The following is a 24735-nucleotide window of genomic DNA, read 5'->3' on the forward strand; positions in this document are numbered from 1 at the left end:
TGCAGCATCATAGCTACTGCTATTGGTACAGGTAGGAGGAGCAACACACTTTTCAAAAGCTTAGAAAAAAGGATGCATCTCACAGCATTGACTTTCAATTTGTGAGCTGCTGGAAGCTGGGGTGGAAAGTGCACTCAACAGTTTTCTCGTTTCATATATACTGATGTAATCACAGCGATTTTAAAGTTTGCTCAGAGTTGAAAGTTGAGGCGGGGCTTTGTGCCGGGGTCTGACAAACACAGGTCCCCCAGTCGAGTTGGCTCAGCAGACAGGCTGACAGTGCTTGTTGGATCGAGAAGAAAAAACTTCTCTACCAGACTGAAAGTGTGAGAAGAACAATGGACTAGTACCCCATTGACTGTACAAATATAGAAGTTTTGTTTTGTTTGTTTTTTACTTGTTAATTTTTTTCACGAGTCGCTATTATTTTGGCGACAGAGATTTGCTCCTTTTGCTCCGCCCTGCCTGACACCGGGCCATTTGCAGACGTGACTGGATGTTTACCCAGGGGGAGAGATCTCTGCCAAGTGCTGTTTAAGCCTGTGCACAACAGAGCACAAACAGACCACGGAGTGGAAACAGCGAACAAGAGGTGAAAGCTATCATCTCATCTGTGCCTTTTCCAGTGGATTTTTCATCTGCTAAATCTTGTCCATATTCAGTTTGTGGGTAATCTATTATTTTCTTTCTCAGCTTCTAAAAGTTTGATTTAAGGGGCGTTGCCCCCTCTTGCCCCAGCGTAGGCCCTGCTATTAACAAGAAAAAACAGGACTTTTTGGACAATCCGAACGTGGTTTTTTTGTGTTGTTTTGTGGGGGGGTTCTTCACAAAATCGTATTCAAATCTTCAGACAACCGTGCTTGACGGTCAAAAAGATGAGTCTAGCGGCATATTTATTATTTTTACTCCTCTGTAGTCGGATTGAGGCAAACTTTGCGTCTTCACCAAGGATGATATTCACAGAAAAAGGTAGGGAATATTTGTTTTCTTCAGTTCTACATCGATACTTTAAATGTCAGGTTAAAGTTATAAACCCAGAAACACAAAAGAAAGGGAAATATCTTAATTTTGAAGTATAGAAAGAATGTGTGCACTTGAATTTTTGTTCATGGGAACAAATAAAAATATAAAAAAAAAAATTTTTAAACAGTGACATTGGAATAAAACTGGTTTATAGATAGTGATCACCTGTGTATAATTGAACAGGTTGCAGTAATGACGTTGAAAAGTTATTGATTTAAAGCTGACGGGTGATGATATTTTATGATTACTGATTTTTGGTTGACCGGAGACGATCCTGTAGTAGAGGACATGACTGCACCTTACAACGTTTTGCTGTTGTGTTTTATTTTGTACATACTCGAACTCAGCAAAGGGATAGCGACAGCATGAAATTTTTCTTTTAATAGGTAGACTCCAGGCAGGACATTATGGAAGAGGATTAGGGCCACTGAAAAAAAAGTGGGCACGTCTTATATTCAGAATTCTGACTTAAATCTCCGAATTCTGACTTTTTTCTCAGAATTCTGACTTTTTTTGTCAGAATTCTGGAAAAGGAGAAAAAAAACACGTGCCCACTCTTTTTTTTTTCAGTGACCCTAATCCTCTTCTGTAGGACATCATGCAATAAGTGAATTCATCAGAAATTAAATTGAATAAAAAAATTTTTTTAAACATCTTAATTTATTTCAATGCCTAATGTTTAATAATGCTATTTATATATTTATGTAGCATAATTTCAAAACTCTAGATTTGTGGCTTTTAAATGAAAAGTCAAGCCTTCTTCCAGATACAATCGCCAACTGTGGCCACAAGATGTCAGTATTTTAACAGATTGTGTAAGCAGCCAATGAGACAGAAAGCTGTTTGAGGTACAGAGAGACACGCTTTGACTTTGGTCTAATTGAATTGTAGATTTCACTTTACAAGAACTACTTACTTTGATTTTCTTTAAGGAACGTCACTGCTTTAGATAAAGAAATACAATAATATGTAAGTTCTTAGTTTGTGGCTGAATGGTCGATACTCAGCGATGTTAGTTGTTAGTAAGTTGCTGTGTTTAGTTATATTAAAGCACCGTTGATTTTTTGTTGTGATTTAAGTGGTTTTTCATTGTTAATCAAGGATGCAAAAGTGATTAAAAAATGACCACTAGTTTTCAAGATTGATTAAATGAAAGCTAATGAATCTAGATTTAGACTGCGATGTTGATTTAACATACTGGCTTCAACTTTTGTTTGCAGTGATGTTGTGATTCTTTAAATAGTTAAAAGGCAGCTCTACAGGAAAGAAGGTGTAAATTAAATGCAAACACATAAAGATATAGTCGATATCATTTAATCCATTAAGTCTGAGTAATGTGATCGAAAATGGTGACAATGGTAATATTAATGTTATGAATTGAAATGAAGTATTGTGCTACACAATGTTGCTTCATTTGTTCATCTGTCCAAAGTATTTGCTAAGAAAGAACCGCTGTTAAAATGATATTTTATACCCTTTACATGACCTCAGGAGGACTTTGTCTAAAGAGCATTTTTCTCATTAGGACCTCCTGACTGCAAATATGATGAACTGGTTTAAAGTTGGTTCTTAAACCAAAACCAAATTTATTTTGGTTTCCAGAAATCTCTGAGCATCTGAGCATGTTGTCCAGTTTCAATATATATTACGCACACACACACACACATTATAAATAAAAATTAAAATTTGTTTTAGAAACTGCAATGAAAAGATTCAGTCTTCCCCAAGATCCACCAGTACAGATTCTTCTAGAAGAGCAGCCGGACACTGCCTTAGCTGTTGGAAAAACATACCTGAATACCTACAACTTTCAAAACCAGAAGAAGGTAGAACATAGCTGTATAATCACAGTAAATTACTGTACTGAATACTCTGAAATAAATCAATCTTTATATTAATATCATGGGAAAGTAATAGTCCTGCATTATGTATTTCCACAGAGTCATAAATCGATGCGGTTGGAGAATTGCAACAGTGTAAGCAGTGAACAGATAAACACAAAAAAAATGAAGTAGTTTGTCAAATTGTATTGTTTGAACACTCAAGAAATCTAACAAACAATTTTCATCTGGTCATTTAGGATTGCAGCTATAACATCACTTTGGTCCACCTGATGGAAGATGCGAACCAGTTGTTTGTGTGTGGAGCCACTGATGATGAAACAGTTTGCTGTAACTCGGTAGGACAGACTACTGTGACAGAGAACTGATATAATACTGGGAACTGGTAGTTGTGGTGTTTCTGCTCAGGGTTGATAAGTTACTTCTACTTTGGTTTAATTGAAACAGCCCTCTTCTGAAAAGAAAGCAAATACATCACGGATACAGGGTGTTGGGTATATATGCGTGCTATCTGTGATGTACATTAGTTGGGATACATTAAGATAAACTGTTCTTTCTTTTTAATAGAATTTCACAGAGCAGCCATCGATATGCAAGGAGAGTTTAATAAAAGATATAAGCACATTTAAGATAAAGGAGGGTGACCTGTCGGCCCTTGCAGGTGAGTTTTTTTACAAGATGCTTTTTAATAAATCTGCTGATGAATCCCTGCTTCCTCATTCACCTTTTTTCTATGATTCTGTAATTTTAATCCTTGTGTGTTTACAGAAAGTCTGTACTTTTGTCAAAACTACTAACATCTTTTATTTAAATCAGTCCCTTTTAACGGTTGCTTCTTCTCCCTATTACTGTGATATTGAACTAGTTTCTCCCTGTTTGTACATCCCTATAAAACCTCAATTTGCAACTGTTTATTCCAGAATCTGAGCAAAGTACAGATCTCTACCTAACACGCTCTGGATATGATGAATCTGTTGGCATTCACAAATTTGGTAAAGCAAGAGTGCGGCCAAAGAACCACCATAAAGGTATTTTCATAAAGTTAGAGCCAGAGAGACCTTATTTAGTGAAATCACATCACTATAAATGTTTGGATTTAGATAATTATTTGGTCTTTCAATGTTTAGAGCAGTATTATGTAGGTTTGGTGCTCAGCAAACGCGAAGAGGATCCCTCCCAGAGCAGAGTTTATGGCTTCTATAGGGAGAAAAACAAAGACACTGGACTGTTCAGTGAAATGTGGCTCCCCTTTGTGACCCAGGTTTGCATGGTAAGAGCAGAATGAATGGGGAAGTTTGAGTTAAATAGATAATGCCTACATTTTTCCAAAAAAGAAAAAAATTAACAGCATCAGAACCACTTTACAAAACAAGATTTATATTTGCATAAATATTCTTCCAATTATTAATCAATTGCATTTCTTCTAGACAGATGTTGGTGGTCCTAGGAACAACCTGCAGTTTACCTGGACATCCCAAATGAATGCCAGGCTCTTCTGTGGAGACCCTGAGAGAAAACAGCATTTCTCTGAGCTGGTGGATGTTTCCACTGTGGATGCAGACCGATGGCAGGATACAAAGATCTATGCACTCTTTAGAAATCAATGGTAGGACTCTGATGATATTTATTTTGATGCTAATAATATTAATAATATAGTTATAATTTACTCTCAGAGTGCAACCTTCTTTGTCTTGTGTGTGTATTTGTTCTTTTTCACTCATATTATGTATTTTTTGATTTTTTTAATGCTGCCACTTACTGCAAATAATAGCAATATTGCTGCAAATGTCTCAGACTAAACTGTTGACAATGTGTCTCCCTGCAGGGGAATGAGTGCTGTCTGTGTCTACACGATTGAAGCCATCAATAACATCTTCAAAAACTCCCCTTTCAAAGGTTACACAAAAGACCAAATGGACAGGCCAAGGACGGTATTGAATATTGATAATTGGTCTGATGTGAAAAATGTAATAACTGGTCCCATAACAAAAACATTCCAACCTGTTTTGGAGGGAGTATATAGACAAGAATAGAATAGCCCTTTATTATAATTTAAACCAAGTGGTTAAGTGTAGTCACTGAGTAAAATATTGCTTACACTTTTAAATATTTTCTTTCAGGTTTAAGAACTAGACTGTGTGACCAACCAACTACGTAATTATACTTACAAAGCACAAACTGCTTGGCCTTATCGTTTTAGCTATATCTTTTGGTAAACACAGGCCTCATTAAAATGCCAAATAAATCAAGTGTATTAAGCTTGTTTAATACAAGTAACTTGGAAATTAGAGACATGATTTTCTCCTAATTCACTGATCCTATAACAGGTTTTGAATTTTAAATGGTTAATCTGCCAGCATTATCAGAGTAAAGTATTCATATGCAGCAAGAGGGAAAAAAAGGCTTGACATCTTCACGGCGTAAAATAGGGCCACACCTGGTATGAAGCTCTATTAAATTGAGCACTTTTTTTCTTCAGTGTGTTAATGATAGCACCAAGCTTCAAGTGGACACCCTGAAGAAGATTGACAAGACTTCAGAGATGGAGCAGTTGGTTCATCCTGTGGGCAACTCTGGCGTTCTTCTCTTTAATCATCACAAGTATACCCACATCCAAGTTGACAGTAAACCAAACAGCAGAAGTAGAAATCAGAACGTCATCTTCCTATCTTTAAGTGAGTAAAAAAAAATAATTTGAAGTAGGACACACTAAATGTTACAAAGAATGTACTTTAATGTTTTAATGTGTTTCTGTAACAGAAGGTAACTTTTAAGTACACTGTACTAATATATGACTGGAAAAACAACAGGTAGTGTGTTTAGAAAAGTCATCATATTTAGTATCATCCCTCCTCTTTTTTGTGGTTTTCCATAGACAATGGAGGCATTCAAAAAGTGCTGCACAATGAAAGTCACACCTTTGTCATCGCTGAGTATCGACCGTTCAGCCACGAAGCACACATCTTCAGCCTCATCCTTCACCAAACTTCTGTGAGTAACAATGATGCCTACAAAACTTTTGTCCCCACCAACCATGAAGGTGAAATTGTTGATGCTTTAAATAATTGTTTTAGTCAACTAAAGGAAAATTATAAACATCATAGAGACAAGCATTTACTTACATCTTTATATGTAAGTTACATGCTTATATTAGCTTTTTTTTTTTTTTTTTCCATTTTTACTAGTAGACCTTTAACAATAAGAAAACTTTTTTTTATAATTGCAGAAAAAGCTGTATGTGAATATTGCAAGTGAACTGGTCCAACTTGATATAGCAAACTGTTCCCAGTATGGAGACACCTGCCAGGACTGTATGCTATCCAGAGATCCCTACTGTGGCTGGGATGGCACCCACTGCACCCCTGATTCAAAGTAAGACTTTATGTACCTGCAGACCTGTGACCTGTGAACAATAACTGTTGACCCAACAATTAAACGACACACCCTTAAGTTTTATCTAAATCCAAACAAACCCAAGCTATGTATAGTTGTTGTCCCTCACCACATTCAAGGTCTAACAGTTGTATTAAATGCTATTCATCCTTATACATCAACAGAAATATTAAATTGTTAATTTCTTAGGGCCTCCAGCCAAAGGACTGATATTGAAGAGCTTACGCTATAATTCACAAGATTTACTACTGCCTCTGAAGTATTGGTCAGATTTAACTTAACATAATTACCAACATGTGAATTGCTGCTGTTGATTAACAGCCAAAATAACTTGAAATCACTGGCAGAAATGTCTATTTGAATTAGTATGAATAATAAAATGTAGCTAATAAACTATACATTAAGAAGAAAGTAGAGTGCTGTCATGGCCTCATTTACACCCTTTGCACATCCTTTTTTCCATCATCTTTTTGATGATACAGTGTTGCAGTGGTTAGCACTGTTGTCTTACAGCATAATGGTCCTGGGTTTGAATCCAGTGCATGTTGTCCCACTGCCTACATTGGTTCTCTCTGCATAATCCAGCTTCTTCCCAGCAGTTCACAGTGTTAGGTGCATGTTAAGTTAATTTGTGATTCTAAATTGGCTGCAGTATCTAAAAGTTTGGTACTGTGTTAGTTTGTTTTATTTCTTTATTTTTATTTTCATGTTCAATAGCTTTTCATTGAAGATGTGTTGTCAAGATACTTTATAAAGATAATTTAATTTTTAAATTAATGGAATAGAGTTTTTGAGTTTCAATAATTTGTTTATTTCTTAAATCCGTGTTAAGGATCATGGTTGCTTATTGCCTTATTTAAACATGCATCGCCTTTACAGTGGGAGGTGGCATGATGCAGCAACTGGGAACCTTGGCATCTGTGGAGACGACACTACGCAAGGTATTTAAATTCAGGCACATGCACAAGTAATCGAACACCTAAAAGCTCCAGCAAATTGATGAAAACTGCAAAATCTGTACAGTACCCCAAGCTATCTACTTGAAAGCAAGATTTGAGTCTTCTGAGAATTATATAATATCTGTCAGTGCCGTGCCTACTCTCTGGTAAAATGTTTTTCTTTTCATGTTAATATTTTATCAACAGCTAAAATGCATATTTTACTTAGATGCTAAAATATTTCTGGTTCTGCAGTCCCTCATTTTATTCCAAACTGAAAACCAAAATGTTTTCATTACACATTTGAGCAATTTCTTTTTTAGGTCTACAAAATCTGATAGCGTGCCCATTGCCTCCTAAAAGCAGTTCCAGTCATTTTTCTGAGGATCTTACTACATTCCACTTGTGACTAGAAAGAAGGAGAAAAAAAAGCTAAAGGGACGTTCTTGTGTTCTTTCCACAGAATTTACAAGTCCCATTCCAAATCCAGAAAAGAATGAAGTCAGACTTCATGCAAAGCATTTTCTGCGGTGCTCAATGTCATCTCGTCATGCTCAGTACAGTTGGCAGCACCTTCAAAACTCCTCATCTTGCATCTGGAAGGCAGATCAGTGCCTTTATTTTATCAACAGCATGGGACCTGAGCAGGAAGGAACCCACACCTGTGTATCAGAGGAAATGGGTTACAGGAAAGTCTTGGCACAGTACCAACTACAGCTCCAGGAACTACAGGAGAGCAAAGCGGTGGGCCAACAGTTAAACCCAATCATCTGGTGTTGTCTAAGTGTGGTTCTGATTCAGAGTTTCTCATGTTAAAGCCTCAGATTTGATGTATTATATTGTTAAATATTATAAAATCTTAAATTTGCAAATGAAGGACCATAAGTCCCTATTGTTTCCTGTTTTTACTAAAAAAATTAAATCTCTACATTTCTGATACATGTTTGAGCATCTACAGCAGCTGGGGTTCAGAAGGTAAAGAAGGCTATTCACTGTGGAGATTGGATGTTCAGTTTCTTCAGTTCACAATGTCCTTGGGAAAGACATTGCTCCCCAAATTCCCACCAGTCATCAGTCAGAAAGTGTGAGATAAATACAAACCACTGTAGATGTACAGATGTAGATGTAAAGACCTCACCCAAAACAAGTCAATCACGTTTCCTCCTTAACGGCTAATCATTAACATAAAACAATAACAATCTTACCAAAACAACCTCCTATGCCTGCTGCAAATGTCAGGATGCCCCGATCTCAAACCACCTGCTCACTCCCCGTTCTTTCCTGTTATGCAGAAACTGCGATGTACACTCACGTCTTTCTAACCTCACAGATAAACTCTCATCCTGTCACGTCTCTACTCTTAATCACACATCCTTAGGTGCCTATTATTCTACTCCACATGAGAATACAGTAACTGTGCTCTATGTAATAGTTTATCTAACTCCTACATGCGTGCTTATCAATTTGTATCATATAATTTCTACCTTCCACCAGGGTGGAGGCCTAGCTTTCTTGTTTATTCTCTCCTCTCTCTGCTTCCTGTGTGTGTGTGTGTGTGTATATGTGTGTGTGTGTGTGTGTGTGTGTGTGTGTTTATTTTGTTAATGCTGTATAGTTTGCACGGTGGCTTTGGAGAGAAGTCTTCAAATAAACCAGTGACGGAAACCCACATGGGTCTGCCTGTGCTTCGAGGGAATTATAATATATGTTAAAATCTGAAGTTTATACGGTTTGTAGAAGCCACAGATTTTGGCCAATTATCATCCAGTCATATGGGTAAAGATAAATAAGATATAGTACAGCAATTTATATTATGTGGTGCCTCAAGGTCAAAGGTCAGGGTCATATGAATTAGGAAATAGCCTTAGTTTCCATTGGATCATTCTTCAAACTTTAAAGCCATAAATAGCAATAGATATTTAAAGCAACAGATCAGTCATTGGATGACATAAGCACTTTGTGCTCTTTAAAGCACATTTGTTTTCAATACAACATTATATTACTTTACAATTCAGTACAGAATTTGACTTAACTGTGAAACTGCAAACATTGCAAACAAATGTGTTTATTTAAAAGAATAACTATATATTACCAAAGTCACAATACGATTTCTTCTCAGCCATGTTAAAATTTACATGAAAACATGTATTTGGTAAATCATCTTGAATTGCATAAGAGACATTATGTATGAGTTCTCCAGTGGTCTCCAAAGAATGTTAGAAACTTTTTGCTGGACACAAAAATCTGTTTTGGTTTGATTTGGGAACCTCAGATAGTGAAGGAAGAAATTATCTTTACATCACTTTAACACTTTAAATGTCCACTAAAATAATGACAAACATGTACATCAGATGTCTGTGAAGATTTTTATCTCATTTTTATCTCTTTTTAAATTTTTTGTCTTCATGCATGCTCAATCATCCAGGTAAGTAAATCCTAAAAGGTTGATTCTGTTCATCTGGATGTTGCTTTGTCAGTGGGAGAAACATTTTGTCACTTATCCAAGTGACTCCTTCAGTCTCTGCTGGCTGCAGTTTTCCCAACCTTATAAACAGTACATTTGAACCATAACTGAAATTAGCCCAATGAATTAACAATGGACTGTGAGGTCAGTTCTTTGATCATTAATATGCAAATTGTCATCACCATTGCTCAACAACCACTAATCATAGCCTATTGATCCACGGTGGTATTTTAAATTTTTGAATTTTAACTCTCTCTTCAGCAGACATTGTGAAAAATTACAGCTAAGGACATACAGTTTACTGTAATATATCCTGTAATATGTGTGATATGTAAACCACATGTAAACGTCTCTCATGCTAGTACCCAGCAATGAACAATTCCAAACACTCAGCTAATATGAGCCTCATTATGAGCCTCAGGTCACCTGTCAGACATGCGTTAGTTAAACCCTGGTCTGTGGTCTTTTGCGCTCCCTACTGGCAAGCTTGAGGAAGTGGTTTTAGACTTGACGATAAGTGTTTTTGTTCGGAGACTGAGCCTACGTGCTGGCAACACTTTAGCCACAGCTCTTGTGTGGAGAAAAACTAATTTTATACTTTGTGTTCCTAGGATCAAATTAAAATATTTTTTAAGAAATGGTAAAATGTCTCCGTTTAAAAATATGTTTTATTGTAAATAAACTAGGGCATTATGAGATATGCAATTAATTGCTTTTTTTGTACATTTTACACAGATTTCCAATTTACCCTTCTTTTTGGACAGGGGCTGTGTTCAGAATGAGGCTAATTCAGTTTTGAAAGTGATGCTTTTTGGACCTTTTTAGGGTTAGCAGTTTAAGCATGAAATGACAAATATGAGGACATTGTTAAACAGCTATATTGTTAAAGTACTAACTGAACTGGACGACTAAAAATGTTCTCTGTACATATTTTGCAGTTTTGTTTGTTTGATTTCGTGGTTGAGGATGTATTCAGATACTGATGTTCCACGTTGACCCCTGCTGGATCTTCTCACCCCTAAGGGAACTTTGCCCTTCATCATCATCATCAGTAGCGGTTTTAGATACGGGCGACACGGGCGGTTGCCCGGGGCGGCATCGTGATGGGGGGCGGCATCACGGGCATCGGCAAAAAAAAAAAAAAAAAAAAAAATGCTCGTACTCATGCTGCCCCGACGGCAGCCAGCGCATATTGGGAATGTCATAGGCACCGATCGGTTTTCTATCGCCCATTTGCTGGGAGTAAGGGCGCCCTCCGTTTGCGAGGTGCGCCTGCTGCTTGCGGCACAGGGAGGAGAGGGCGGGGCGGTGGGGGATTCTCTGGCTGGCTGGAGCAGCATCTAATAACCAACTCGCAAAATAAAACAAAATAAAAACAAAACAACAAACACGAAAACACCAGACATTATGATACAGACTTATAATTTGCACCGATGTTTTTTCGAAATTCTATACACGAAAACTGAGCGCGAGAGCCCTCGGTGCGCCTGCGCGCTGCTGAAGTCAAAGTAAACTTTGTCATCTCCGCTACATACAGTCCAGTATATAGAGAGACGAGACGACGAGGCTCCAGTTACAGCAGTGCAAATAAACGAACAATAAATATAGTAGAGTAAGAAAATAAATATACACTTTAGGACTCGGGGTAAAGGGATCAATAAAAATTTAAAATTTATAATTTACAGTTTGATGATTTAAAGTCTCACACATAACCCGTCGGAAGGGAGGAGACCTGCTGTTCCAAATAGAGCACATTTCATTCATAATGTTGTAAATCCAAGCCCATTATGTATTCATGATTTGAATCCTGGGTTGTGTGAAATCCCAGAAATACACCCTAGACAAAGTTAATCTGTGAACTAAGGTGTAGGTCTATTAGGTTATGTTGTGGTGATCCTCTGGTTGAGGGATGGGTGTTCATACTGGAGTGCAAAATTAAAACCAATGGAAGATGGACAAGAAAAGTTCAAAGCCATCAGGTGCTCAGTTTAGAAAAAAGAGAAAGAAGAGGAGAAGAAACGAACAAATGATACAGGTAAACAGATGTGTCATTGGATAATGGCAGGTCATCCTGAAACAATCAGAATCAGAATACTTTATTAATCCCTAAGGAAATAATGTGGGTTACAGTTGCCCCAAGAAGAAATGGTAAAAATAGTAACAATAACAGACTAAACTCCAAACAATACATTATGTTACAGATGTTAATATTAATTAGTCATTGTCAATTGTTGATTTGTCCTGTTCTCATTGTATGACGAATTATGATGGCTGTTTGGTAGCCTTTTGCATACTATGCATACTCTCTCTCTCTCTTCATATGTGTGTGTGGACAACAGTTTTATGTTAATGTACAATCCTTAACATGTTTTGTGTGTGGGGGCGCCAGAGGGAGTGTTCGCCCAGGGCGCCAAACAGGCTAGGACCGCCACTGATCATCATAATCATCATCAAATCATCTGTAACTCTCCTCACAGTGTTAATCGACTTCATTTACTGGAACGTGGATGGACAGTAGGTTTTTCCATGGGTCATGGTAGGATCTTGAGAGAACAAGTGAAACCGAACAGAGAAATGATTGATTCCACCTTCTGGTTTTGTGTCGTGTTTTTATGTTATCCATGAATTTTCTTCTCTCATTTGGTTCACGGGTTGTCCTTTGCCTTGATGCTGAGTCTTTCCATGGCAGTTATCTAAAATCAAATGTGTAACTATGCCACACTTTGATAGAATTACTAGATGCTTCAAGGTTTTCAGAGATAAGAAAACCTTCCGTAACTGCCCTCTCGACCCTAGAACAACATCTTGCTTCCTGACAGTTTGCCATGATTCAGTATTTTTACTTCCTTTTTACGCTAGCCCTTTGTGCCAATTTTACAAGCATTCGACTTCCGTTTTTCCTGTCTTTGACACGTTATTTTGCTATTTTGGCAAGTTGTTGAATCTACTTTTATGCATGCTATTTTAAGAATCCTTTAAGGCTTTTCACTGCTTTTATTCGTAGTTCTTGTCTCATTCTGACCTCAGAATCGCCCACTAGATGCTTTGGAGTTGACTTTGATTATTTGACTCCCAGACTCTTTGTCCCACTGAAACTCGGGTCCCGAAAGCCAGTTTGAACAGAACAGCTCTGTAACAATGAGGCTTCTAGAGTTGCTTGATTAATATCGATCTAGTACCGCTGTGCTGCATCAGCTGATTCTCTGATTCTTTTGAGTCGATCGTTCTTTGATGACGTTTTCCAAAAACCTTACATAGTCCTTCTTGAATTTGAGATTTTCCTCTAGTTTCCCTTTTAGTTGCTTGAGCTACACCAAAACCACCTGCTTATTTTCCTGGTAGCTGAGTGCGTGTCATGAAGGGGAAGCGAATTTGTAGGTTTCCATTTGGCCAGCACTTGTATGCAGTGTATGTAATCTTGTCATATGCTTTTTTGCCACAAGGTTTGTGTCACTGAAGTCTGACATCCAAAGTGTTTTGACACAATAACACAATACATGTTAGAGCAACTGCAGGTGTTAATTCTGAAAACGAATTATGAGTTATGGCTGCAAACAAACAAATTAAAAAAACAAACAAAACCATTTTAAATCCACTTATTTTTACAAAATATGCAAATTTACAAAAAAAAAAAGGGCTGAAGATAGAAACTGTTAGCCATGCTGATAATGTACCACTAAATTTAACACACAGTATCATTATTCACGTATGAGTTTATTAAGCAAGAGCATCCGTTCTAAAAACTCAACCTCTTATTAAAAAGGGGGGGGGGGGGGCAGCTAAGTAGTAATTGTGATGCACAACAGGACATGACAAAAGAAAGCATTATATCATGTCGAGAGCAGCTGATCTATAGCATGTGACCACGGGACAATTATGGAAGATGACTCGTGTTTACCATTTTTACTTATCTGTCCTTATGATGTTGATATTATAATCTTGTTTAAGCTGTTTTACAGCATAAATAAAGGAGGGGGGAGTGAGCTTTAGCTTAACTTCAATCATACAGGTAAAGGTAATGAAAAACGAGTAATGTTAAAGGAGAAAAAGTGAAAATAGGATCAAACCTAATAGTGGATACACCTGTGCTTCTTCAATTTGTGCCTCTTTTTTTGTCTCCTTTCTCCACCACCGTCCCCCATTTGACCTAGAAATCAGTGTCAGCTGAAGGGTCTCTCAATTTCTGAAATTATTCTGGAGTAAAGAGGACAGTGGAGACATATCAGAGGATGTGTGTGTTATAGTCTAGAAAGTGTGGCACACAGCTGGAACATAGAAGGAGAACTCCTCAAACAACTTCTCTATACTCATATGATGTTTCAGTTATTTGAAATGATCAAACTGTTTGCCCTCCATTGTTTACTTGTTCGAAAATAAGGTAAGAAATCTCTTCACATTCAAGTTATGAATTTCATAATTAAAATTCGCCCTAAATATCATGAGCACTGTTACACTGTACATCATGAAATGCAGCCGTGGGCGGGCTAAATGATTAATAAAGCAGCTGTGTCAGCTATGTCAACTTTATTATGCAACTGACAAAATGATTGCTCATTGGTTTATCCACTCCTCTCTTCCTCGTGTCCTGCTCTGCCCGTGGGCGGGCGAAGAGACTCTGACTGTAAACTACACCCCAGCTGTCATGCGCTTCTCTAAAGTCCTGAGTGCATTTCTTCCAGACAATGTGTTCCATCGAGGTGAAGGGCAAGTAATTAGGGACGGAAATACTGTTTTGGACAGTAACGACGAAGATGACGCTCTCATTAGCGACATATTTATTATTTTTACATCTCTGTAATTTGGCTATGGGGAACGTTGATCCTTCTCCGAGGATGATATTCACAGAAAAAGGTAGAAAAAGGAAATGTTTTTTCTTCATTTATGAGATATCAAATGCTAAAAAGTTAAAAGGGGCTGGGAAGGGATTTTTATCAGCGCTTTAAAGTATGCAGTGAGGTGAATGAATATGTATTACATGACTTGGTCATTGTGGTTCAGGAAAAAAACATCAAGTCTTTCTTTCAAACGTACAGTCCGTATTATTCAGTTCCATTATAGTCAGAGGAGGACGACATGCCCATGTTAACCACAAGGCGATGTGTTGGACAGAAGGCAGCTTTGTGCCATACAATGTTGCTTTGTTTGTCTGTTGACATATTTTTCAGCATTGAGTAGGTTAGGACTCACTGGCAGGATGATGGTTTAGATTTAGATGTTTTTTCTTTTCTTTTTTTCCTATATTTACAAAAGAAATTAGGAATGATACGTATAAAGGCAAAGAGAACTTTTACACACTCTCTTCTAGACAGAAATGCCTGTGAAGACTATGTTTATACAGGTTGTTCCCTGTTCTACACGTTGTCCTTGTGTCACAGTTCTTTAAGTTGTAACAATAATAACAAAACTCTACTTCACCCTCCAGTGCACGTCACTGACTTCGTTTAGCTAAACGCATTAGCATATTGTTATTTACAAAGTGGATAAACTGCTTGTCTATGTAATTTCTTATCGTGCACAGACAGCTGCTTATGGTGGGTGCCCTTTTACACAACTTCGTAACATTTACAAGACGCAGTCTCATTGGTTTTGTCTCCCTGATAGAGTTCAAAAGTTAAACAGTTGAAGAATTCAGTGGAGTGCAATTTTTATTTCTAAAAAATGTTTTTGTTTGTTCTACTTTATTTTAGTCTATTTGCCGTGTGTTATATTTCTGAAATTTTTTCATGACGTGCTTTCTTGGGCAGGTCTCCCACGATTTTAATGCTAAGGGACTCAATGATTAAATAAAGATTTCAAAAGGTTATATCTGTAGAACATTAACAGAACAACGTGATATTTTAGTAGAGTGTCAGTTAGATGAAGCTGTGACTTCATCATTGACTCATTTTTTTCACCACATTTTCAAAGAAACTTTTTGCACTTGTTATTTTTTTTAATGTAAGGAGTGGTAAACTCTTCTGACAACTGCAGAGGATAGGTTTCATTTTCTCCCTCCAACTAAGTTTTCAAAACAGCACCAACAATGAAACCTCTTTTTGAAGAAGTAACTGGACCTGTAAAGCAGTGTCACTTTCATATTAACAGTAGTGTGGGAAAAAACTTTGTTCAGCTTTTTTACATCTTACTTAATAAAACTAGGTACCCTGTCTACTTTAAGTAGACGCAATATATCTTTGGACATCTGTTGTTTACAAATGCCATCTTTATGTGGGAAAGAGTTAAGAATGTTCCTTTAAAAATGCAAGAAAACCATAAGATTATCATTATTATTCTCACTGTAAGACAAGGCCAATGGTTTTTGTCGTTACAGTGCAAGAGGGACCGCAGGAAAAGGATCACCAAAGTGTTTGAGTTTCATTCTTAGAAGACCTGTACTAACACACATCAAGCATTTCAAATATATGTATATACTTGGTACTAACAATGAAGTTCAAGGCCAAACGCTTATTCAACCTGGATACTCATGTCCCCCAAGCCTAGTATATTGTTGTGAAGTTTGGAGAGGATCCATAAAAAAAATTGTGCGTAATATAAAGATTTACTGATTTTCACGTTTGGTGTGATCTTGACCTGGTTTTCAACAAAATTTAATCAGCTCAAACTGTTATGGGTATGTGGATCTTGGACTACTAACAAACAGATAAACAAAATGAACTGATGACATACTCCTTCCCTTCCAGGGGCGAAAAATCATTCTTGTTGTTTATGATACTACATGATGGGTTTACCTGATGAATCTCATAATACATTTTATCTTTCTTTTCTTGTTTTTGCTGGGTTTGTTTTTAGAAAAAGCAATGACACGGTTCAGTCTTCCCCATGACCCACCTGTACAGATTCTCTTAGAAGATCAATCAGACACTGTTTTAGCTGCTGGACAATCATACCTGAATACCTACAACTTTCAAAACCATAAGACGGTAGTAGAAATTTGTATAACCACAGTAAATAATTATACTGAGAGCACTGAAATAATATTCATAATAATATCATGGGAAAATAATAGTCCTGCATCATATATCTACATAGAGCCACAAGTTTATGCGGTGGGAGAGATGCAACAGCATAAGCAGTGAACATGTAAGTAAAACAAACAAATTTAGTTGGTCAGATTTGATTGTTTGACCACTGAAGAAATATAACAAACAATATTTGTCTTGTCTTTAAGGATTGCAGCTATAACATCACTTTGGTCCACCGGAAGAAAGACGCTAACCAGTTGTTTGTGTGTGGAACAGATGGCAATGAAAGGGTTTGCTGTAACACGGTAGGACACTGGTATTGTTGTCATTGAGAACTGTTATAATATCACCACAAATACTGTTAGTGGTGCCGTTGAGTAGCTGCTTGTACTTTTACGTATTTAAATCAAAAATTTTAGGTTATGCAATAAAGAAAATGCATCACAGCAGTTCCTGCTTACCTACATGTGTGTAGGTATAGAAAATGAGTGTTGGGTATACATGTATACTATATGTGATGTGCATTGGGGAGCATACATTAAGATGTGCTTTGCTTTTTTTTATAGGATTTAACAATGGAGGCCCCCATGTGCCTTTCCTCTGAAAATATCGCAAACTTAATAGAAGGTATAGAAAGATTTAACATAAAGGAGGGTGAACCATCAATTTTTATAGGTGAGTTTTTCTACATGAGAATGCTCTATAATAAATCTCCTGATGAATCCCTGCTATGTCATTCATTTGTTTTCAATTATTGTGTAATTTGCAGAATGTCTGTGCTCTTGTCAAAACTACTAACATCTTTTAATCAACTCAATCGATTCTAAAGGTTGCTTCTTTTTCTTATTCCTATGATATTCAGCTAGTTTCTGTCTATTTGTACATCCCTATAAAACCTCAATTTGCAGCTGTTTTTTCCAGATTCTGAACAGAGTGCAGCTCTCTACATAACACACTCTGGATATGATGAATCTGTTGGCATTCACAAGTTTGGTAAAGCAAGAGTGCGGCCAAAGAACCACCATAAAGGTATTTTCATAAAGTTAGAGCCAGAGAGACCTTATTTAGTGAAATCACATCACTATAAATGTTTGGATTCAAATAAATATTTTGTCTTTCAATGTTTAGAGCAGCATTATGTAGGATTAGTGCTCAGCAGACACAAAGAGGATCCCTCCCAGAGCAGAGTTTATGGCTTCTATAGGGAGAAAAACAAAGAAACTGGACTGTTCAGTGAAATGTGGATCCCCTTTGTGACCCAGGTTTGCATGGTAAGACCAAAATAGTTAGAAAATTTGTATTAAGTGCCACCAACATTAAAAAATTAACTAAAATTAAATGCATAATGATAGGTTGACTGTCCATTGCTTGTAGACAGATGTTGGTGGTCCTAAGAACAACTTGCAGTTTACCTGGACATCCCAGATGAATGCCAGGCTCTTCTGTGGAGACCCTGAGAGAAAACAGCATTTCTCTGAGCTGGTGGATGTTTCCACTGTGGATGCAGACCGATGGCAGGATACTAAGATCTATGCACTCTTTAGAAATGAATGGTAGGACTCTGATGATATTTATTTTGATGCTAATAATAATAATAATATAGTTATAATTTACTCTTTTTCTGTTACTAGCTATTTGTGTAATTGAATCATTTGCTTAAAAACTTCCGAACATACATTGCTGTCACCCTGTGTTCTTTTTAAGCCAAGTTCCCTACCGGTTTCTTATTTCTGATTCTGTGTGGTCAGCTGCTTTTTCAACTCTCTTTTTTTTTCACCTTGGTCCAGTCTACTCATTTTGCTGCAAATGTCTCAGACAAACCTACAATGTGTCTCCCTGCAGGGGAATGAGTGCTGTCTGCATCTACACAATAGGAGACATTGAGAAAATCTTCACAAACTCCCCATTCAAAGGCTACACAAAAGACCAAATGGACAGGCCAAGGATGGTATGGAATATTCAAATTGGTCTGAAGTGAAAAATGTAATAACTGGTACCATCACAAAAACATTCCAACCTTTTTTGGAGGGAGTATATAGACAAGAATAGAATAGCCCTTTATTATAATTTAAACCAAGTGGTTAAGTGTAGTCACAGAGTAAAGCATTGCATAGGCTTTTAAATATTTTCTTTCAGCTTTAAGATAAACACTGGACTCATTAAAAGACTAAATTAAAAGGTTTTAAATGTGTTTTTAAAACAGTCATTTGGAAACTGAAAAAGTAAACCAGAGACAGGTTTACAGGCTTGTTGACCAGTCATCTGGTGTTCATCTATTCTAAGTTAAGCACTTCATTTCTTCAGTGCGTTGATGATAGCACCAAGCTTCCAGTGGAAACCCTGAAGAAGACTGAAAAGACTTCAGAGATGGAGCAGTTGGTTCATCCTGTGGGCAACTCTGGCCTTCTTCTCTTCAATCACCAGACCTATACTCACATCCATGTTGACGGCTCACCAAACAAGGGAAGCAGTCACCACACAGTTATCTTCTTATCTTTAAGTGAGTAAAAATGCTAAGAAGAATATGCTATAATGTATGTTTGTGTATATCTGAGCTCATACCTCAGGGCGAAAATAGTGCAGTAACCAAATCTCCTGGATTGATGTGGGAGGTGCTGTGATTACAGCCATGTAATTATGAATGTATGAAAAGAATATAATATTATTCAATGGGATTAGCTGACTTTGAAGACCAAAAATTGTTTCGTATGAAGTAGCAGAACCTGAGAAATAGAGAGTGGGGTGGCTGAGGTACGTTTGTGCATTTAGATGGGTTTTAATATTTCTTTTTATGCTTTTCTGCAGACAATGGAGGAATTCATAAAGTATTGCACAATAAAAATGATACCTTTCTCATTGCTGAGTTTCGACCATTCAACTACACAGAACAGATCAGTTTCATCCTTCACCCATCTTCTGTGAGTACCAGTGTTTCCTACAGAAGTATATCCTCCACCAAGCCATATACGTGTGCAAGTATGGAAAACAACTTAGATGCTCCTGAAAAGAAACATCAAACTTACATCTGTAAATGAACTCCAGTGGAGTTTTTTGTTTGTTTGTTTTGTTTTCCTTTTTTTCTCCAATCAATTGTACAAAAAGCCCAGTACATTAAGAAAACTTGTCCATCATTACAGAAAAAGCTGTATGTGAACAGTGGAAGTCAACTGGTCCAACTTGATGTAGCAAACTGTTCACAGTATGGAGACACCTGCCAGGACTGTATGTTATCCAGAGATCCTTACTGTGGCTGGGATGGCACAAAGTGCATACATGAGACAAAGTAAGACCTCAGAGCTTTATGGAACTCATATCTGCAGACTATGCAGAATAATTCTTCACAACCAAAGATTACATAAAGTAGCCTTACATTTTTCTAACAGTAAGTTGAAATAAAAATGCTTGCTAATACAAACATTATTAACAGCCTACCAATATTACCACCATAAGTTGCAAGATCATGTACATTGTAAAACATGGTCATATTTATAAAAACAATGTTCCTTCAAACACTCCTCGGTGTACTTTTTGATTCATACACAGGTGTGATTCACATCCTATAAGGTCATGCTAGCACACCCTGAAATCTGTACATAATTATGCATCATCATTAGCTTACTTTTTGCCAGTGGTGTTGCACCACCTGACAAAGCTTGACAGATGAATCACTGCACACTTCACCCAGGATGAAGCAGCCCTTAGGAATTACAATGTCCCGTAAATCATGTTACCACAATATTTCAACACTCATTGACACTCATTGGAGCTTTTGTTTATGAATTTGTCCTACTGTAGTACAGCTCTACTGCTTTATGAAAGGCTAGTGTACTGTGTAACAACCAGATGTTGGGCTTTTTTGTTCAACTAACTGAAGCTGATTCAAGTCAAGATACTTCAGCATAATTTCAATTAATTTAAAGGGATATACTTGGGAGGAGTAAAGTTCCTGTGGGTTGCTGTAAATGTTAGTTTCCTATCCACTGCCAGGATGTTGGTTACATACTGTCTAATGTAAACATACACTATGTTTTGCAGTGGGATATGGCATGATGCAGCCACTGGGAACCTAGCCATCTGTCAAGAACACGCTGCAAAAGGTATTTAAATTCAGGCACCTGCATAAGTAATTTAACACATAAATGTTTACACAAACTGCAAAATTTGGACAGAGCCCCAAACTATCTGCATAGATATATCAGAATCAGAATCAGCATACTTTATTAATCCCTAGGGAAATTATGTGGGTTACAGTTGCTCCAGTACAGTAACATTAACAAAAACAGACTAAACTATTTAACAATACAATATGTTAACATACAAGGAATAGCACAATATATACAAATCACCAAATAATAAATATCCAGGGTTGACAGATGCAATTCTAAATAACTATCAAGATTATTCACAGCAACATTACTGAGTAAGAAAAGAGTGTGTGCAAAAAGGATGTAACTATTGCAGTGATTACATTGTATTAGATAGAGGAGTTGTACAGGGAGATGGCCACAGGCATTACTGAACTGTGTCGTTCAGTGGTGCTTTTTGGTAATCTCAGTCTCTCACTGAACGTGCTCCTGTGGCTAGCCAGCATGTCATGGAGTGGGTGGGAGGTATTATCCAGCAATGTCTTTATCTTGGAAAACATTCGCCCCTCTGACACCACCTTAAGAGAGTCCAGCTCCATATCCACAACATTACTGGCCCTGCAGATAACTTTATTGAGTCTGTTGTCATCAGCAACCCTTAACCTGCTCCCCCAGCATGCAGCAGCATAGAGGATAGCACTGGCCACAACAGACTCGTAGAAAATCCTGAGCATTGTCCGACAGATGTTGAAGGACTTCAGCCGCCTCAGAAAATAGAGATGACTCTGGCCCTTCCTGTAAATTGCAGTAGTGTTTTTAACCCAGTCCAGTTTATTGTCTATGTTTACACCAAGGTATTTATATGTCCACGTTGACCCCGTGGATTGAAACAGGGGTCAAGGGTTTTCTGGTCTTCCTAAAATCAACAGTCAATTCCTTGGTCTTTCCCACGTTGAGCTGCAGCTGTTTCTGCTCACACCACATGACAAAGGAGTCGACCACAGCGCAGTACTCTGACTCATCACCCCTGCTGATGCATCCAACCACTGCAGAGTCATCAGAAAACTTCTGGAGATAGCAGGTCTCTGTGCGGTGGCTGAAGTCTGTGGTGTAGAGGGTGAAGAGGAAGGGGGAGAGGACAGTCCCTTTTGTTTCCCCTGTGTTGCTGATTACCTTGTCAGACACGCAATGTGGAAGACACACATATTGTGGTCTTCCTGTCAGGTAATCAACAATCCAGGACACCAGAGAAGCATCCACCTGCATTGCTGTTAGTTTATCACCCAGGAAGGTCGGCCTGATGGTGTTGAATGCACTGGAAAAGTCAAAAAACATGACCTATGCAGCACTCGCTGGCTGATCCAAATGGGTGTAGACACGACTGAGCAGGTAGAGATGATGGCGTCCTCATTTCCGAGTAAGGACTGGTAAGCAAATTGAAGGGGATCCTGATGTGGTCTGACTATGGGTCGGAGTTGGTCCAGGATGAGTCTTTCCAGGGTCTTCATGATGTGGTAGGTCAGTGCCACAGGCCTGTAATCCTGGGGGTCACCGGGATGTGGCGTCTTTGGTACAGGGACAAGGCATGATGTCTTCCACAGCACTGGGACCCTCTGCACACTCAGACTCAACATGAACAGTTTATGAAAGACTCCACAAAGCTGGGGGGCACAGGCCTTGAGGACACGGGGACTCAGTCCATCTGGTCCAGCAGCCTTGCCTGAGTGGAGTCTCCTCATTTGCCTCTGAACCTGGTCTAGAGTGAAAGTGATGCATGGGGGAGGGGTATCAGGACTCTCACTGGAGGCAACAGGGCTATGCGAATATAACCCATATACACCACCAGGGATATGACTAGTTTTATATCATAGGAGATAGGTCCATAAAACAACATAATCTTTATGCACATTCGTATCTTGGAAAAAGATTTTATGATTACCCACATATACTTCATCACATATTTCATATTTTACATTAGCTAGTACATGCCCATGTCCATGTTCTGCTCTGTGATATAAAGGTCATTGTGGTGCATTTTGTTAAAAATGTTTCACTTTGAGACATCTGCAGACTGTGAGAAAATAATGGAAATATAATGCAATGTAAAATAAATCCAATGCATTTGCCATAAGTAATCTCTACGATGAAGCTGTGGTGCATAGCTGCAACTTCTCTTAAACGCATTCATGCCTGTGCAGAGTATTTCCAGCAACTGGAAGAAATCTTGGTTTGTCTTCTCACAATATGCTCTCTTTCATGTTGTTTTCCTATTGGTTGGAATGTAGATGTGGGTTTTAGCAGCAGTCACATGGTTATCTTAAATTTCTGACATTATCAAAACTTTTAATGAGACATTTGAAAGCTTTTTACTGATACATTTTCAATCTGATGGCTTATCTATTGCTTCCTAAAAAAAGGTTTCAACCATTTTTCCAAAGAGCTTACTGCACTGGATTTGTGAGAAGAAATCAGAAATTTAAAAAAAAAAAAGATGCAAAACAAAAATATGGCTAAGCTAAATGGGCGTTCTTGTGTTTTTTTCCACAGAATTTCCAAATCCAAAAAAAGATGTTGTCAGATTTCACACAAAGCATTTTCTGCAATGCCCAGTATCATCCCGTCACGCTCAGTACAGTTGGCAGCACCTTCAAAACTCCTCATCTTGCATCGGGAAGCCAGATCATTGCCTTTATTTGATCAACAGCATGGGACCTGAGCAGGAAGGAACTCACACCTGTGTATCAGAGGAAATGGGTTACAGGAAAATCCTGGCGCAGTACCAACTACAGCTGGGGAACAAGGTGGTTGGTTTACAGTCAAAGCCAATGATCTGGGTTTGTCTCATGGTGGTTCTGATTCAGATATTGTGATGTTAGTTCCTCAGAGTTGTGATACTGTAAAAATTTTTACACATACAATTCATTATTCTTTAATTTATTTTTTTACTGAAATAAAACTCTATTACTTCTAATACTTTGAGCTGCGGCTCAGGATGTAGAGAAGCCATTATTGCAGAGTTTTGATATCTGGTTTCGCAAATGTCCTTGGATGAGATAAATTGCCACCAATGCATTCATTAGTGTGTGTGAGAGAGAGAGATTAAAAAACAAACTACAGTTATTCACAGCCACGCTCAAAAGCTTTTTTTTGAGGGGCAAATTCATTCATTTTCTTCTTCTTATGGAAAAAATATATTGAATATCAGTTGGAATCAGGCTTGTTGACAGTCTGTGTATTAAAAGCTGAAGTTCAGTGGTATAAAATGCTGTCTGTTGTAATTTTTAGAAATTAATTGCAGTGTTTGCATGCAGTACATGCACACATGCATTCATAGAGGGAGAAGAGAAAATAATATTGATTAATTCTTTTTTTTTTATTCTTTCCTGTAACTCTCTTGCATCTGTTTCCTGTAATTTGAAATTCTGTCAGAATGTACACAGTGCACGTTATAAATTTCCAGCCAACGCTCTTAGATCATGTAGATTTCCAAAGACTGACCCAGTTTCTGTTTGTTCAGAGTTCGGTTAATAAATGGAAGAAACATTCAGACACTTTTCCCCTATTTTTGAGTGAAACCTGATCATAAATTCCAAGTAGAAAGGTAAGACATTTGACCTCACAGTGCTGTAGGATAGCAAGCAAGTTGCTGCTTTTCCAAATCCTTTACCTGACAGTACAAATGAAGCTACAAACAAAACAAAAAAAGATTTAAATTATCACATTTTTGCAGTTACGTGAGTCCAAAAAAATACCACATCTAAACATTTCAACCATCTTTTCAACATATAAACTAAAAGAAATAAACTGCAAATGTTTACAACATACGTCTGTCTTTTTCAAAGTCTCTCATGTTAGTGTCTGATGATAAACAACTCCAAACATGTTACCACAACAAATGCACTGATGGGTCTCATTCTCTATAAAGTAAATAAACACCTCTCACAATATAAACAAAGACCATCACCATGTGCACCTCCTGGATAACATCCATAAAGAAAAAGGTTATTTTGGCACCTCACGTCTTTCATC

At 37.6% G+C, this 24735-nt stretch overlaps 2 protein-coding genes across 3 annotated transcripts; both read left to right on the forward strand.

Annotated features, from left to right (window-relative positions):
* Positions 1-219: 219 nt before the first annotated feature.
* LOC116325525 (semaphorin-7A-like) lies at positions 220-9540 on the forward strand. 2 transcript variants are annotated; one of them, XM_039612988.1, is made up of 15 exons: positions 220-592; positions 917-969; positions 2719-2849; positions 2964-2999; positions 3104-3202; positions 3432-3525; positions 3785-3892; positions 3992-4134; positions 4292-4470; positions 4690-4795; positions 5344-5539; positions 5740-5855; positions 6091-6236; positions 7137-7198; positions 7659-9540. In XM_039612988.1, exons 2-15 carry the CDS (start codon positions 951-953, stop codon positions 8009-8011), a joined length of 1788 nt encoding a protein of 595 aa, XP_039468922.1. In that variant the 5' UTR covers positions 220-592; positions 917-950; the 3' UTR covers positions 8012-9540. The 2 variants fall into 2 exon arrangements, with proteins under 2 accessions (XP_039468922.1, XP_031602310.1); XM_031746450.2 differs by having other exon boundaries at positions 222-969.
* A 4721-nt stretch (positions 9541-14261) lies between these two features.
* On the forward strand, positions 14262-24255 carry LOC116325553 (semaphorin-7A-like). Its single transcript, XM_039612997.1, has 14 exons — positions 14262-14510; positions 16449-16579; positions 16689-16739; positions 16828-16926; positions 17188-17296; positions 17543-17650; positions 17750-17892; positions 17996-18174; positions 18464-18569; positions 18926-19121; positions 19427-19539; positions 19759-19904; positions 20657-20718; positions 23254-24255. Exons 1-14 carry the CDS (start codon positions 14411-14413, stop codon positions 23574-23576), a joined length of 1866 nt encoding a protein of 621 aa, XP_039468931.1. The 5' UTR covers positions 14262-14410; the 3' UTR covers positions 23577-24255.
* The last annotated feature ends 480 nt before the right edge of the window (positions 24256-24735 follow it).

Source organism: Oreochromis aureus, linkage group 1, assembly GCF_013358895.1.
Source record: "Oreochromis aureus strain Israel breed Guangdong linkage group 1, ZZ_aureus, whole genome shotgun sequence".
NCBI classification, from domain to species: Eukaryota; Metazoa; Chordata; class Actinopteri; order Cichliformes; family Cichlidae; genus Oreochromis; species Oreochromis aureus.

Coding starts and splice junctions, on each gene's coding strand:
- LOC116325525 (XM_031746450.2), top strand. CDS start 876: ATGAGTCTAGCGGCATATTTATTATTTTTACTCCTCTGTAGTCGGATT. Junction 5,856..6,090: donor TCATCCTTCACCAAACTTCT/GTGAGTAACAAT, acceptor TTATAATTGCAG/AAAAAGCTGTATGTGAATAT. Junction 7,199..7,658: donor TGGAGACGACACTACGCAAG/GTATTTAAATTC, acceptor TTCTTTCCACAG/AATTTACAAGTCCCATTCCA.
- LOC116325553 (XM_039612997.1), top strand. CDS start 14,411: ATGACGCTCTCATTAGCGACATATTTATTATTTTTACATCTCTGTAAT. Junction 17,297..17,542: donor TGAACCATCAATTTTTATAG/GTGAGTTTTTCT, acceptor TGTTTTTTCCAG/ATTCTGAACAGAGTGCAGCT. Junction 20,719..23,253: donor TCAAGAACACGCTGCAAAAG/GTATTTAAATTC, acceptor TTTTTTCCACAG/AATTTCCAAATCCAAAAAAA.